Here is a 15,000-nt window from a genome sequence, read left to right as displayed (position 1 = left end):
GTACCATCTTTAAATTTTCCTGAGTGCCAATATGCACCAGGCCCCGTAACAGCTGCTAAGGACACAGAGATGGCTCTGCTCGGTGGCATCGTCCTCAATTTCTAATGAGGACACAGGTACTCAAGGAGGGGTACCAGCTTGGCCAAGGTCACCTAGCCAGGAAAAGGCAGTGCTAGACATGAGTCCAGGCTTCCAGCTCCTAGAGGCTCTATGCTTCCCTCCACCCCCGTGTCCCTGAGCGAGGGAAGTCCAGAGGGCACCACCAGGCAGTGCAGCCTCCTGAAAAATATTAGGCAAGTTGACACACATCCTGGGAAGGCCAGGCCACGAGATGCACTGGCATTTCCTGAGGGTGAAGGGATCACTGTCAAGGTGAGGACACCTTGAGGATGCACCTCACCCCTGTCAGTCGGCTAAAGTGCAAGAGAGCTGCTGATGGGCCACTCCAACGCCTGTGAGACGAATCTCCCACCTGGCTGTGGGGAGCTGCTAGGAGGGACACACAGGCTGGCTCCCTGAGGGCCCATCAATCCCCACCCTTCCCAGCTGAGAGCTGGGCCCCCCAGGAGCACATCCTCCACTTGCTGCAGGGGCCTGTTATGAACTGGATGCTTGTGTCCCCCCCAAATTTATATGTTCATGCCCTAGGCCCCCAGCGTGATGGTATTTGGAGGTAGGACCTTGGGGAGATAATTCAGTTTAGATGAGGTCATGAGGGCAGGACCTCCATGATGGGATTAGTGTCCTTAGAAGAAGAGGAAGAGACCTGAGTGTGCTCACTCTCCCTGTCTCTCTGTCTCTGTCTTTCTCTCCATTACGTGAGGACATGTGCGAAAGTAGCTGTTTTCAAGCCAGGAAGAGGTCTCCCACCAAGAATCTGGGATTTCCAGCCTCCAGAACTGTGAGAAATAAATGTCGGTTGTTTAAGCCCCAGTCGGCAGCATTTTGTTACAGCAGCCAGAGCTGACTAATACCCAGTCGCATACAAAAGCATCTGATGGGCTCACCATTCAGATTCACAAGATCCCTGAGCCCTTTGGCAGCCCTCCCCCAACACCCTCCCGCCAGTTACAGAGCCACGTCTGGATTGAAAAGTGATGTGCAAAGACTAGGGCCACAGAAACCTGTCAGTAGCCACGCTCAACCTTCTCGAGAAATCATAAGTGCAAGGGTGTCTCTGCCACTGGACCCTGTGGTGGAGTGAGTCCTGACAAGGGCAGAGGCCAAGGGTCTGTTCTCAACAGGAAGCGGCCCTGGGCTTGAAGCTGCTCAGGCGAGACCCTCAGATGAGCAGTGGGTGGGGGAGCGCCGACTGCTGAGGAGATGGGGGAGATGCGTGCAGTCCTGCGCCACCAGGCCTCCCCAAGTCTGATGAGCAAGGTGGGAAGAAGCAGCATCTCATTTGCACCTGAGGTCACAGAGGCCAAACTGACCGGCCGGCCAGTAAGGAGCCGGGCTGGGACCTGAACCCGGATCTGCCTGCCCACTTGGAGCTCAGGGCCCATCCACTAACCAGCAGCCAACCCAGAACACACGTCCACTTGGGCTTCTGGACGCTGACCGAGAAGTTGGACAGAGAAGCCCCAGGTCTGGAAAACCTCTTCTGTCTCAGGAGCCTGTTTTTTGTCTGGGGGGTGTGGGGGTGCTGAGCGGGAAGTGATGCGTCCTGACGCCAAGGAGCCCTGGGCTGGGCACTTACCCCTTCCATGGGTGCCACGAGCAGGTCGTACAGAGCGCGGAGCGGTGGCCTGGCGAACGAGCTCTGCCTCCTGGGAAGAGAGGAGGTCCCGTCCTTGACGGGCGACGTGGCGCTGCCGACCAGGCTGGTCATGCTCTGGCAGCTCCTGGGGAGAGAAGGACAGGGGTGACATCGGGCACAGGCTCCGTTCCTGTTCCTGGAGAAGGGAGCTGGGAGGCCACCCAGCAGGACGCGCGGGCCTCCCTCCCTCTGGCATCGCCCCCTCCCCCTCGGGTACTGTTCACAGCACAGTGAGCACTGACAGACACCACAGGGCGGACCAGCTGCACACAGCAGCTTACATGGCTGTGGAGTTTTTCTGCATAATCAAATGTCCTGAAGTGCTCTTCAAAGGATTTAATTACATCCTTGCATGGAGCGACTGGGCCAGCAGACATGAGGACCATGAGAATCGGGGCAGCCACCAAACTGCTCGGAAGACGGTGCCCCAAGACCAACTAACGTCCAGGGCGTTGGCCTTGTTGGGGCCAACGAGGATCCTGTTGGCCCCAGCCTGGGCTCAGGTCAGCCTCCGGCCCCCACCGGAGCCCCAGCACAGCCCGAGGCCCCGCATGGGGGGTGGTCAGCTCAGGAGCAGCTGCAGGGTTTTGTTTTCCTTTTTAATTTATGTTCCAAAGTTTCCAAGCAAAATTTTATTAGTACAGGTGGTATTTTCAACCCCAGCGACCCCAAGTTTCACACTCCCAACACAGGCCAACAACATCCACTGAGTCACTGATGCATTGAGAAAATGTTTCCTGAGCGCTGGCTACCTGCCAGGCACTGACGCAGGCCCTGGGGACCCACAGAGGACAAGCGGCACAGGTGAGCAGAAGACATGGCAGGTTCGGAAACAAACCCATCTCCACTGCAAGGACCAGGCTGCCCCCACAAGTCTTTCTGAACCAGCCCTTCGGCGTGGCTAGCGTGGCCTCGGCACAGCCTCTGGTGATGGTCTCCACGTGACTGTCGGATAGTCAGTGGTCTCTCAAGCTTGATCCAGACACTGTGCACAGTTCTGGAGTTTCTGCTATGCACTCAAGGATCTTAAGGCAGAGACCAGGTCTCACACCAGACACATGGCCAAGTAAGTACTCTGGGCAGTGGCAGCTCTGTGGTTGTTACCTAAGGAAAAGCAGAACACGGCTTTCCCTCCTGGGCCAGGCCAGGATCCATGATCATCTGAGAAATGATCTGAAAGATGCGTTTGCGTTTTTGAGGCATGGCTTCTGTCCCTGGCCTTCCCCCGCCCTTTGCGGTATTCTCAGCAATGTCCCACTTCTAAATCCTAGGGTCGTGCCAAGCCAGGCTGTGAGCACCCTCAGCCCCTACCCTGCTCCTGCAAGAGAAGAAAGAGGAGGGGGCTCGGAGGGCCTGCGAGCCTGCTCATGGCCGCTCCTACATCACCCTCACTCAGAAAGCATGTAATTACAAGCGACTGGGGCTGCGGCATGTCTTTGCCATCAGAGCCAGTGAAGCGCAGATAACCCTGCAGTGACACTCAGAGGCTCACTTAATTCCCTGGAATACACGGCAAAGAGCATTGCTCCCCTGAAGGAGAGAGCACCAAATGGCCCTCCAGAGATGTGCTGGAGTGACGCGCAGTGTCTGTCATGGCACCGCGTGCTCCTACACACGGCCTGTGTGTGCTTGCAGCCTGGGGAGCCCGGGCTGCCACCAGAACAGCACGGGGGGGCGTGGCAGGACTGCAGCACCCTGCCCCACACACCCCTCACTTCACTCCTCAGACACGTGTCTCCTGGACTGTGGGCTTGTTACCCCACTTGAGGCACCTGAGTCTGATTAATCTGGCCACAGACATCCAGGGAGTGCCATGTTCCCAGACAACGGTGTGGCCACAAGTCCTAACAGTGACCGATGGGGCGCTCCACAAACCCCAAGGCCCTAAATGAAATAGCTCCTACTGGAGACAGAGACCCAGCTCCACATCCCGAGCTCCCCTGGTACAAGGAGACCAGCATGACCAAGCTGCACAGGGAAGGCAGGAGGGGGTGGGGAGCTGTGCGATGGACAGACCTGTGGGCACGGGTCCCAGCCTGGGGCAAGTCTCTCGCCCTCTGGGCCTCACTTTTTGCATCTCCAAAAGGGAAAACACTGCAGAGAGTGTCAGATAGGGGAGGATGGCTGCAAAGCATCCAGAACTTGAAAGGTGTTGGGAGTCTCAGCTGATGGGACGATGAGTGAGAAGCCCTGGGCAGGAGGGTGGGAGTGGGCTGGGGTGCCTTTTTATTGAACCCACGAAGTGCCAGAGGCATCTAAAGGGGCCCAACAATGCTAACCCACTCCACACGCATCACTACCCCGCACGGGGGTCCACAGAGGGGCTGACCCATGGGTCCTGGCACCGGGCTGTATGTAGGGAAGGGAAGAGCGCCAGCAGAGGTCCGGGGCATAAGACCCTCACTAGCTGCTGGTCAGGCAGAGCCGAGGGAGGGCTTTCTGGGAGAGGACCATTTGCTGTGGGCACAGGGGACGATCTGGAGTTAGACTGCCTGTGCACAAGGAGGGGGAAGGCTGTTCCAAGCCCAGGGAACAGCGCAGAGGGAGGCACCAGTGTTGGGAACGGAGCACTGGGGTGCTTGGGGCAGAGTGTTGGGGGCAAATGTATGGAGGGTGGGGCTGCGGGCTGGAGAGCTGGGGAGGTGAGGCGGCAGGGCGGCTGGCCCAGCCCCTTCAGCACCAGGCCTGCCTGAACAGGAAGCTCCTCCCCCAAGCCGATTCCTTGCAGGGCTCATCAGAGGAAGGCCTCCTGCTGGTCTCCACGGCTGGGACCAGGCTGGGACTCAGTGCCCTCACCCCCGGCCAGTTCAGGTGGGAAGCCAGTCCATGTCCTTGGTCAGGGCTGGTAAACACACGGCCGGTCGCTGCACGTGTTGCTTGGTGGAAGTTTCCAGGGACACTCTCTCTGGGCATCTGTACGCTTCTGGGGGCTGGGGGGTGGGCTGGGTCTCAGGCTAGGACCCACCAGGGTCACAGTAGCGAGCAGTGGTTTCCTCACCTCCACAGAGCTGCCTTGGACAGACTGCAATCAACAAGCTCCCTGTGTGTGTTGCTTCTGCTTTTGCTGCAACATTCACAGTGACCTACAGCGGCTCTCATAGGGGTGCGCCTGCCCGGAGATCTGCACAAAGGTGTGCCATATTTCAGAGGAGCCGAGCGGTTAAGCTCCTTCCCTGAGCCGGGGGGACGTTCCCGGACAACACAGCTGCCGCCGTGTGACTCTGCCAAGGCATGTCACTTCTGTGCTCCCCACTTTTCCTTGCTTGTAAAACGAAAGGGGTACACTAAATGCCTTGCAGGTCTCTTCTAGTTTTAAAAAATTAAAAATCTACTCACTCTAGGAAGCCATCAAAACTGCGGTGGCTCTTTTAACTGCTCTGCTGGCCACAGCCCTAGAGCCTTCCCTGAACTTGCCCGTGTTGGCGGCAGGGCGTGAGCACAGCCCTCCGGCGCTGCGATCTGGAAAGTCAGCGTCGCCAATGCACGTCCCCGTGGTCGGGATTCAGAGTCACAGCCAAGCGGCCACGGCCCCCTGGGCTCTGAACCCCGGGCCCGAGTGGGTGACAGGTGTGAGCGGATGTGTGGGATGGTCCGCTCCCTGCTGTCCTCCTCCTGGCGTTGTCGCCACGGCCCAGTGCATCCGTCACACTGCGGAAGCACGGCCACGGGGTGGGGCCTCGGCGATGGCACTGCTCTGACTTCTGCGGACCCTTTCAGCCTGGCTGACTTCTCTCTGCCTGGGCAATCTGGACGCAGATGAGAGGATGGTGCTTTGACAGGGTGGAAACGTTTCCCTGTGGCAAGAGGGTGAGCCGCAGGAGGGGCTGCGCCCCTACTCAGGCTCCTGCCAAGCCTGCCACACCCACATATCGCTCTCAGGACCCTAGGAGGTGGGGAGGTTCCTCTTCTACAGATCAGAGAGGCCAAGAGCCTGGACGAGGTTGCTGGCCAGGGCAGGGTCAAGCCTCCCACCTGCCGGGGAGGGAGGGGTTTTATTGTGTCCTCCCAGCATTCAGGACACACTGAGCAACCTACACTTGCCTCCGATCCCTGCCCTCCCTGCTGCTGGGTCCACAAAGGTGACGTTGACAGCGGGCGGCCTCTCCCAGATTTCGTGGGAGCAGGAAGGAGGGCCCGGCTCCCGGGACTCCCAGCTGCTCCGCCACGCGGCTCCAGCAGGGGCCGCTGGCTCGCTTTCCTTGAGGCCTCCATTTATTGCCAGGGATCCCATCGGGCTAATTGACAGTCCAGCTCTCAGCAGAGAGGATTTTCTCACACCACATCGTGGTCTTTACCAGCTCATTCCTCAGATGATGCTTATTAATCTACTTCTGGAGAAATATTCGTTTTCTCTGCGGCTCGGCCATCTGTGTGGTAATGGGAAACGGAGGGACTAAGCACGCATCCAGGGAGACCGGAGGCAGGCAGGCAAGGGGGGAGCCGCCTGGTCTCTGCACCAGCAGGACGCAGAGCTACGAGGTGATATGTGGAGCGCTCCCGGGCAGGGCAGAGGCATCGGGGTAGTTTATGTCTCCGGAATGATGACAAAAGCCAGGTGGTCTGGGTAGCACTTTCGGCTCATGAATCTCCCTGCAGGGATGAAGAGGTCTATTCCCCAGGCAGGGGGATTTATAACTGCCTGGGCCTGCAGAAGACCCTGTGCGCTGGGACTCGCTCGGGCTCACACGCTGATGCGCCCCACGCCGAGGCCCCTGTCTGGGGCAGGCGTGTGCCTACCGGGCGTCCGGGGAGGCCGTGGGACACCTGGGGGATGTGTGCTTGGAAGTCTCAGCCCGAACTGCCGCACTCAGCACAAGCTGGTTGCCCTGTCTGCTGAGGAGGGGAGTGAGGTCACGTGCAGAGTCAGTGTATCGGGGGGGACCCACCCCAACACACACACTGGTTTCTCAGCTTTCACAGTCAAAGATGGAGAGCGAGGAGAGCAGCGGACATGGGGGAGCAGGGGTTCAGCCCCCCTCAGGTGAGACTAAGGGAGGGGCCCCACCCAGGCTGAAGACCCCAGGGATGGTGGCAGCCAGCCTGGCCCAGAGATCCCGCCCGTCCCGCCTGTCTCTCGGCACAGAGGGAGGAGCCCAAACCTAAGCTTGGTGCATCCCAGAGATTCGCAAGGACTTCCCAGGGCTCCGCACACACTTCCACCCAGAGGCAGGACTGCGAACAGGCCTCCCTTGTCTGAGGAGGGGCAGGGACCAGGCAGAATACAGGGGAGCAGAGAGGAAAGGGGCGTTTCATGAAAGCATGACAGGCGAGCTGACCGAGGAGCCCGCTTTGCTCTTCCAGGTGCTGCGAAGCGGGGATGCCTGCCTCGCAGGCTTCCCTCCTGTGCCTTGGAGGGTCTTCTCCTTTCCCACCTTTCCCGTGTCCTCCCCTCTGTGCTCAATTCCCTGCCAGGCACTGGGGTCCTTCCCATCTGACAGGGCTGCAGAGTGAGCTGAGCCAGGAGCACTCACCGGGGCACGTCTGGCATCTTTAGGGCAACTGGAGGGAGAGGACAGGAGAGAACCATGGGACAGGGGGCCTCTTCTGGGGTGGGCCAGGCCAGGCTGACCCGTGGCCATCACTGGAATCCTCCCACCAGGCAGGTCTCACCCGCACCCCCCACACCTCCACTGTCACAGCTCAGTAAACAGAGACTCTAGGTTAAGCATCTCACCTAAGACCCAGGTCATGGGCAGGGCCCTGCTGGCAATGCAGTCAGGCAGCAGGGGGCTGGGGAGTCCAAGGCCCAGTGCTGCCACAGCCTCAGGCCCTGAACCCTCGTCTGGAGTGCCCCGTCACCCAGGATGGCAGACGCTGCACTGAGCGCTTTACTCCAGGCCGTCTGCGCGGGGCGCACCCAGGTCAGGCTGCGCAGGGCCAGGAGAAAGAGGAGGCCTCCCGTCACAGCGCTGAGCTCGTTCTAAGTGCGGCCGCTTTGCCCAGGCACCTGGCTCCTCACCTTCTCTGAGGCCTTTATCACATGTTTTCACTTTCCAGTGGCCAGTTCAGGAGGCTTCCTCTCTGTGCTCACAGCAGCAGGGTCCCGGGCCTGGGGGGGATCCTGCCTCTACTCCTCGAGAGCCCCCCACCTTTCTCAGGGGGGCCTCCTGCCTCACAGCCAAGGAGCTGGGAGCAGCCCTGGCAGACAGAGCCGAGCTCCTGTTCCATGGGCACCTGCTGCCTGTGAAACCACTTGGGTTCCTTCCTGCCCACCCCCAGCCCTGACCTGGATGCTCCAAAATCCCCTCCGGGGCTCTGAACTGCATCTTCTGAGGGCACAGGGGCCGGCCTGAGATTTGAACAAGTACCTGGGTTTTAAGGTACCAGTGGAAAGATTAATTGGCAAATCCATTATATTCAAGCAGCCAGAGATGCCTCGATTCAATTAAAAAAAAAAAAAGGACTCTGATAGCATTCAGTGACTCTCTGCCATGAACATCCTCACATGAAGGGCTGTCTCCTCGGGGAGATGAAGGCTGTTAAGTACTGCATTTTAAGTACTTATTCAAAAAGCTGTCGGTGCTTTCTGCTTGCTCACCTACCTAATCACCAAGCACCTGGTTCACTGCTCTGGTCCCTCCTCGGGAGGTGGGCTCAGGCAGAGACCCCTGCTCTTCCAGTGACACCAACTCCTCTCAAGCCCAGGGACAAATCTGGGCTGCACGAGGCTTCTCTTCTCTTGCTCTTGGGCTCTCCTGGGAATGGTGGTCAAGGGCTGTGACACACGTACCACCAAGGGGCCTGGGACTGCCCTTCTGCAGAAACCACAGCCGCTGCCCACTCTGCTCTTTGCTGCAATGTGCATGAGGCTCCATGGCCAAGCCTGGGGATGGTTGCCTTGGAAAAACCTGATGCCCAGGCCAGCCTTGCACAGGCTTTGCCTGCTGACCCCATTCAGGGCCCAAGCTGGGCAGTCATGGGGGGAGGGGCTTATGTGCTCAGGGATGGAGAGAAGAGGACCCTGTGTGTGGTGGCCTGCCCAGCTGATGCTAACACAGAAACCCCGTTTCCAAAGGGCCTTGCACCCATGGGTGATTTGTGGGTCCAAGCATGTCCCCCCACAAACCTGTGGAGTCTCACTCACTCGTTTATCAAGAACCCCAGGGCTGTATTAGTCAGTGTCGTCCAAAGACAGAACGCACCGCCTCGGGAGGTGGTGAGCTCCCTCTCACTGGAGGAGTGCAAGCAAAGGCTGAGTGATCACCTGGCAGGAGCATTAGATGGGCGGGGATCTGGGAGCTAGAGCACTGTCTTGGGACATGGCCAGACACAGATCCTAATGCTCGCTCTGTCGCTGAGCCCATGTGACTCGCCCATTGGGAAGGCACGCCTCTGTGCCACACTAGGCGTGGGCACCCAGACCACACCATGGCGGCCCCTCTCTTTGGTCCCACAGGATGGTGGTGCCTCCTTCTCTTCCTGCAGGACCCCCAGTCTTGGTCACTGACTCTCTTGGAGGACCCCGACCAGGCCAAGGAGGCTCACTTGCCGATTCGCCCACCTGGTCTTCTTTTGGGGGTGTGTGTGGCTGGGGTGCTAGCTGGAAGCTGCAAAGCTGAGGGAGGGCTCTGGCCCCCTCTCTAGAATGGGGAGCCCTGACACTTCGTTGCCCTCCGCTTTGGCTGTAGCCACTGATGTCTGGGCAACAGGAAAGCCCCTGTCTGCACCATATCACACATACTGCCATAAAGTGAAAAAGTAAAGACCTAGCACGCATGTTGCACCAGTGGTAGCAACAGAAGTCAGAACATTTCTCTGGGATTCTGGTCCTAATTGATCCTGGCTGGGCGCACCTGCAATGCCAAGGCACAGCCCTAGGACCCAGAATCCAGGTGCAGCTGAAAGCCTGTCCTGCTCCTCTTCCTCTTTTCTGCAGCAAATGTGATCTGCTGACTGCCCCCAGGTTCAGACACACACGCACACACGCACGCACTGGCCTTCCAGCCCTCAGCATAACTTCCCAAGCATTCTGCAGGATGAGGGCTAGAGCCCTCTCTGGGGGCTGCTGCTTTGCCCAGTGGGGGCCCCCAGGGTCAGGTGCTAAACGAGAGAAGACTGCTCATTTCCTCACTAGCAGTGCCTGCCCTGGGCTCGACATGCAACTGTGTTTTCTGCCAAAGTGCACAGGCAAGAAGAAAAATAGTGGCTGTGGAGACCTCAAGAACAAAGACCAAGCTAGCTGTGCAGTGTGGGGAGAGAAAGAGAGAGGAAGAGGGGGAGAAAGAGAATTCTAAGGCCAAGTCTCATTTGACTTGCCTCTGCTGCAGCAGCCTCATTGCCAAACCAGTCCAGCAAACTGCCTGGAACAAAAGAGCCAAGCAGCCCATGAATCACGGGGCTGGAGGGCCCTGCAGAGGGGAGCTGGTGCTGCTACGCACACGGCTGCTTCCACTTCACTCTGTGGGCTCCAGGGACAAGCGCTCTGCCGTCCCAGCCAGTGACAAACCAGCCCACCTCCTGGTCACGAAGGGGCAGCAAGAAAGGCCTGCCTGGGACCCCATGCAGGGCAGGGAAGCACACAGGCCGGCAGGGCAGCTGGGAGGTGGGACCTGAAACACAGCTTTGCACCTGCTGCGGGGGCAGGTCTCCACCCACCCAGCCTGTGCGTGCCCCTCAGCTGCAAGACTCGAGGATGGGCTGGAAGTTTGCAAGGGCCCACACCATCCTAACTGACAAGGATACCCTGGCCTATGTGGGTCACTTGGAAGGATGGAGGCCAGAGACCTCTCTTCCTGGGCTTGTCGGGAAACAGCAGAGAGCACACAGCATGGCAACTGTCCTAGGCCTTTGGCTCCCTGCACTGAAGCTGAAAGAATGCAGCCTGTTTCCCCTCATCTGATCTGCCCTCAGAAGTCTCTAGAAGGTCAGGATTGGAAAGGTGTGCAGAGACCACTTCTAACCCCTTTGTTTTCCTGAGGGCAGGCCTGAGGCTTCGAGCAGGTCAGGCCCTGATGAGGGAGCTGGGCACAGAGCAGCCAGGCAGCGAGGCCCAGGCTCCCGTGCTGCAGGCCTTGCTGCCCCCTCCCAGCCTCAGGGCTGGCCCAGTCCTCAGCCTGGCCCTGGGCACAGACCGCATTGTTTAAATGAACCAATGAACTAATCCATGGTATTGTGCTCACTGGACCTACCCCAGAGCTGCTCAGAAAGACAACAAACATTTTCCCAAAGCAAGCAACTCCATGATCCAAAATTCACACCACCTGCCATCCAGGGGTGATAAGCTAGGATCCCGGGTACACCTGGTTTGACCCCTTTCTTGCCTTAGCACCCGAGGCCCTGGAGGAGGGGCTCCTGGCCGCAGGCACGCCTGTGATCAGGCTGGCCATGGATGCCTGACGGCCTGCCGCTGGCTCTCTCTCTCTTGCAAGCAAAGGACATGAGGTGGGACAGGAAAAGAAAGGGCGGGTGAGGCTGCAACCCACGGTGGTCAACACCTGTTCCACAGGTACATACAAATTTCATCCCTTCTAAAGTTTATCCACCCACATTATCATAAGAATCCAAGTTTATTACTGTCCTTCACACCTAAAACAGTAGAAAGTCAGCACGAGTACATGTGCGTTAGGAAGCCTGTCATGTGTTGTTCGTACATTAACTCCTCAATTCCCATGTTAAGGGAACGCTGAAAAGTAGGAAGCTTGTTCCCACTTCAGCAACGAGGAAACAGGCTGACAGTGGTGAAGTCACCTGCATAGGGTCCCACAGCTGGACGCGGCAAGGCCAGACCTGAGCCCCAAGCTCTTCGCGCCCTAGTTCACAACCATGGATCACAGCACCAGGCAGAGTCGAGAATCACCTGCCTCAGAGGCCAAGGAGCAGCGGCAGAGGGCGGAACCAGGCCCAACCCGCCTCCCCGCACCTGGTCCTGTCCCTCCACAAAATTAAAGCTACGAGGGACACCTGCAAAGGGGGCAGGGCCGAAGAGGAAGCTGGGGGTGAACCAGACTGAGGTTCTGGCGTCCTTTCAACCAAGTTGCCACTTCCTACAGCCCCAGCTCCTGGCTCCCGTCCCATTCGGATCGCCCCTGGGAAGTAAACACACGTTTGTCACCGTGACAGCACAATAATGAGAGGAAACCAGGGCCTGGAGTAGGAGCAGACGGGACACACAATGCCCCCCACACAGGGCAGCCCGGCAGAGGCCACCTCCACCCAGAGCACAGTCACTCCCTCCTGGGTGCCCAGCTCAACCTGCTGCCCTTCAAAGGCAGGGACCTCAGAGAGTCTGGGATGTCTTTCTAGAAAGGTCTCTCCAAATGTGACTCCCAGGTTGTTGCCAGGCAACCAAATGACAGCGGGACAGGTGCCCCTCAACCCCAACCGCCTGCCCCTGTTTATCTGGACGCAGCTTTCACCCCTGGTGAAAAGGCGCAGGGGTGTGCTGGGTGGCAATTTCAACCCTGACCCATCTCGGAGCCGCTGAGGTCTATCTGGTCAAGTAACGGGGAGATGGGGCCTGGGTCTGGACGGGCTCTCCCTCCAGCAATGCTGACATCCACTCTTCCGGGCCTCCCTCAGTCTCAGGCCAGGAAGGTCAACACAGGGGCCTGGCCGTGAGTTACTGGCAAAAGCTGGCAAAGAAGTATGTGAAGCCACTCTGTGTGGCTTCTGCCTGGTGTCTGGGAAATCAGCTCCGAGGTCACGGGAAGAAGCGGCTGACTGTCCCCTGGGCCTCCCGTCCCAGCCAAGGCGGACTGTCACATCAAGCCCGCTACCGCTTCCTCCCCTCACCCGGAGGGGCTGCTGTGACGCCCAGGCCCCGGGGAGCGGGGGCCCGGGAGTACCACGCTCGCTCCTGCAGACTCACATCCCAGCCAGAAGCCCAAGCAGCCAGAAGGAGCATCCCCCGAAAGCACGCTATTCACACTGCCGGGCCGCCCTGCCTGGTGCCAGCCCAGGAGGCAGGGCCACACATACCTGTTAAAGAGGTTGTTGCGGCGAACCATCCGAAGAAAGCCAGTGGGGTCGGTGACCGAGTTGAGCCTGTTGTTCATCTCCTCAAACTGCTGGTCCATGATGTCTCCGGCTTCACTCTCTGTCTCACTGCTGGCACAGGCCCTGTGGGGAAACGGCAGAGAAAGGGCGCTGAGCACTGCTGCAAGCCTGCTCCGAGGCCCCGTCAGTTCAGCACCCAGCGCGGCCCCGCACGGCACCTCCTGAGTCCCTTCCTGCTCCCCTCAGCCTACGCCCTGCCCACTCGTGTCGCACTCCGCTGGCTGCATCCCCTGTGAACCCGCTGCAGGAAAGGGCTGGGCCGGCACCCAGGCTGCACTCCATGCATCCAGCATGTGCCCGACACAGACCGGGTGCTCAACCATCATTTGTTGTGTCCTGACTGCCAGCCGGGAGCTCCGCCAGTGCAGAGCTTGGGTGAGTGTGCTGAGTGGCAGGAGCCCCAGTCCATTCCAGCCCAGAACCAGTAATTAAGCACCTACCTGTGCCAGGCACCATGCCAGGTGGGGGCACACACAGCCCCCAAAGGCATTCTTCCAGACGAGGAGACAAACATGCACACGAGTGGCTGCAATGCCAGGCAGAGGGGGACTTTGAAATGTAGGCTTGAGAAACGTTGCTGACTGGAGCCCATTTCCAAGCTCAGCATGAGGGTGTTATAATTTTTGAATTAATAAATTCATATTTCCCCCGTGACAGACTGTAAAAGAACATCTCACAATGGATTTTAAATAAATAGAAGTACCCAGAAGTGCCCTGATTCATCAGTATGATTAAAATAACAAAGGGCATATTAAACGTAAAAGCTGTGCCCTGTGGCCCTGCGAGGCCAAGACAGACGTGATGACATGGTCACAAAGGTGTCCGAGGGGGCTCTGGCCTCCGCCGGTCCTCACCGTGTCCCAGTCCACCGAGGCTGAGGCTCAGCGAGGGCAGACCTCTACGTGGAGCCCCGTCTTCCTTCAGCATCCTGATTACATGCAGACTTTGTGGAAATGCTGAGTGATGTCTGGCCCACAGACGACACCCAACCCACGTGGCAACTTTGTTTAAAGTCTCCTGCTGCCTAAGGAGCAGAGGGGAAGAGTGGAGAGAGCCAGGGCACTGGAGGCAGAGGACAGACGCACAGACCAGCCACGTAAGCCACTCACATGCTGGAGAAGTGGGATCTGGAAAGGAACAGACTTCCTGCTGCCCAGAGGGAAAAGGCTTGGCACCTTGAGATTTGGGTTTGGCCCAGGTGAGCGTGGCCTGCCAAATGGCTAGGCTGGTGAGCCCGTGGCATCAGGATTACAGGACAGAGAAGGGGAATGACCCCCTCACCGGGTCGTCACAGAGTCAAATGAGACGCAGCGTGTGAAGCTGCTCAGTAAACCTGCAGGCTCTAAGTGAACGTCAACCCTGGTGAGATGTCCATTTTATGTGTCAACTTGACTGGGCCCTGCGGTGCCCAGACATTTGATGAAACATTATCCTAGGTGTGGCTGTGAGGGTGTTTCTGAGAGATTAACATTGGAACCAGTAGACTGAGGAAAGCAAACTGCCCTCCCCATGTGGGTGGGCCCCATTCTATCCACTGAGGGCCTGAACAGAACAAAAAGGAGGAGTAAGAGAGCTCTCCCTGCCTGCCTACCTGCCTTTGAGCTGGGACACGGGTCTCCTTCCCCTTCAGATGTGGACAGATTGGAACTTACATCACCGGCTCTCCTGCGTGTCCAGCTCGCCCACGACAGATCTGGGACTTCTCAGACCTCATAACGGTGTGAGCCAATTCCTCACAATAAACTTCCATGCATGTGTCTGTGTGTCTGTGCACGCACGTGCCCTATCTGTTCCTCTGGAGAACCTGGCATCAGGCACCAGATTCCGACTCAGCCGTGCTCCTTGCAGAAGGTCACGCAAACGTCCCATCACTGGGAGAGGATCTCAGGAGCCGGAGCCCCAGAGAAGCATCAGGACTGGGGCAGTCTTCAAGGGCGGCAGAGAGGTATGATTTCGGAGCCAGTTGCTGTCCTTCGTGCCAGAACCACACCGATGGCTGGTAAAGGCATTAGCCTGCCTTTCTTCCCAGCCACACAATCCGGACATGACCCTTCAAACCCAGCACAGTGCCCAGCATACAGCAGGTACGCAAAGAGGAACTGCTGAACGAATGCCTATACTGGAGAGCATTTTATAACATGCAAAGTATTTTTACACAGATTTAATCCTATCTGTCCAACAAGCCTGTGAGGCAGTTCTCGTCATCTCCATTTTATTTCTGAGGAGACGGAGGTCTGGAAAAGCTG

The 15,000-nt window shown here is 58.2% G+C and overlaps 1 protein-coding gene across 3 annotated transcripts in view; it reads right to left on the bottom strand.

Moving 5' to 3' along the window:
• The window catches only part of TTC28 (tetratricopeptide repeat domain 28), a 590,731-nt gene that overhangs the window by 25,696 nt on the left and 550,035 nt on the right, over positions 1-15,000 (bottom strand). For all 3 annotated transcript variants that reach the window (XM_004283800.4, XM_033412749.2, XM_033412750.2), the window contains 2 exons: positions 12,677-12,817; positions 1,700-1,844 (listed from right to left, as the gene is read on the bottom strand). In XM_004283800.4, coding sequence (XP_004283848.1) covers positions 1,700-1,844; positions 12,677-12,817 — 286 coding nt within the window. The remainder of the gene's footprint in view (positions 1-1,699; positions 1,845-12,676; positions 12,818-15,000) is intronic.

Source organism: Orcinus orca, chromosome 15 (assembly GCF_937001465.1).
Source record: "Orcinus orca chromosome 15, mOrcOrc1.1, whole genome shotgun sequence".
Lineage (NCBI taxonomy): Eukaryota > Metazoa > Chordata > Mammalia > Artiodactyla > Delphinidae > Orcinus > Orcinus orca.
Note: the sequence above shows the minus strand (reverse complement) of the source record. Positions and strands in the feature narration are given on the sequence as shown.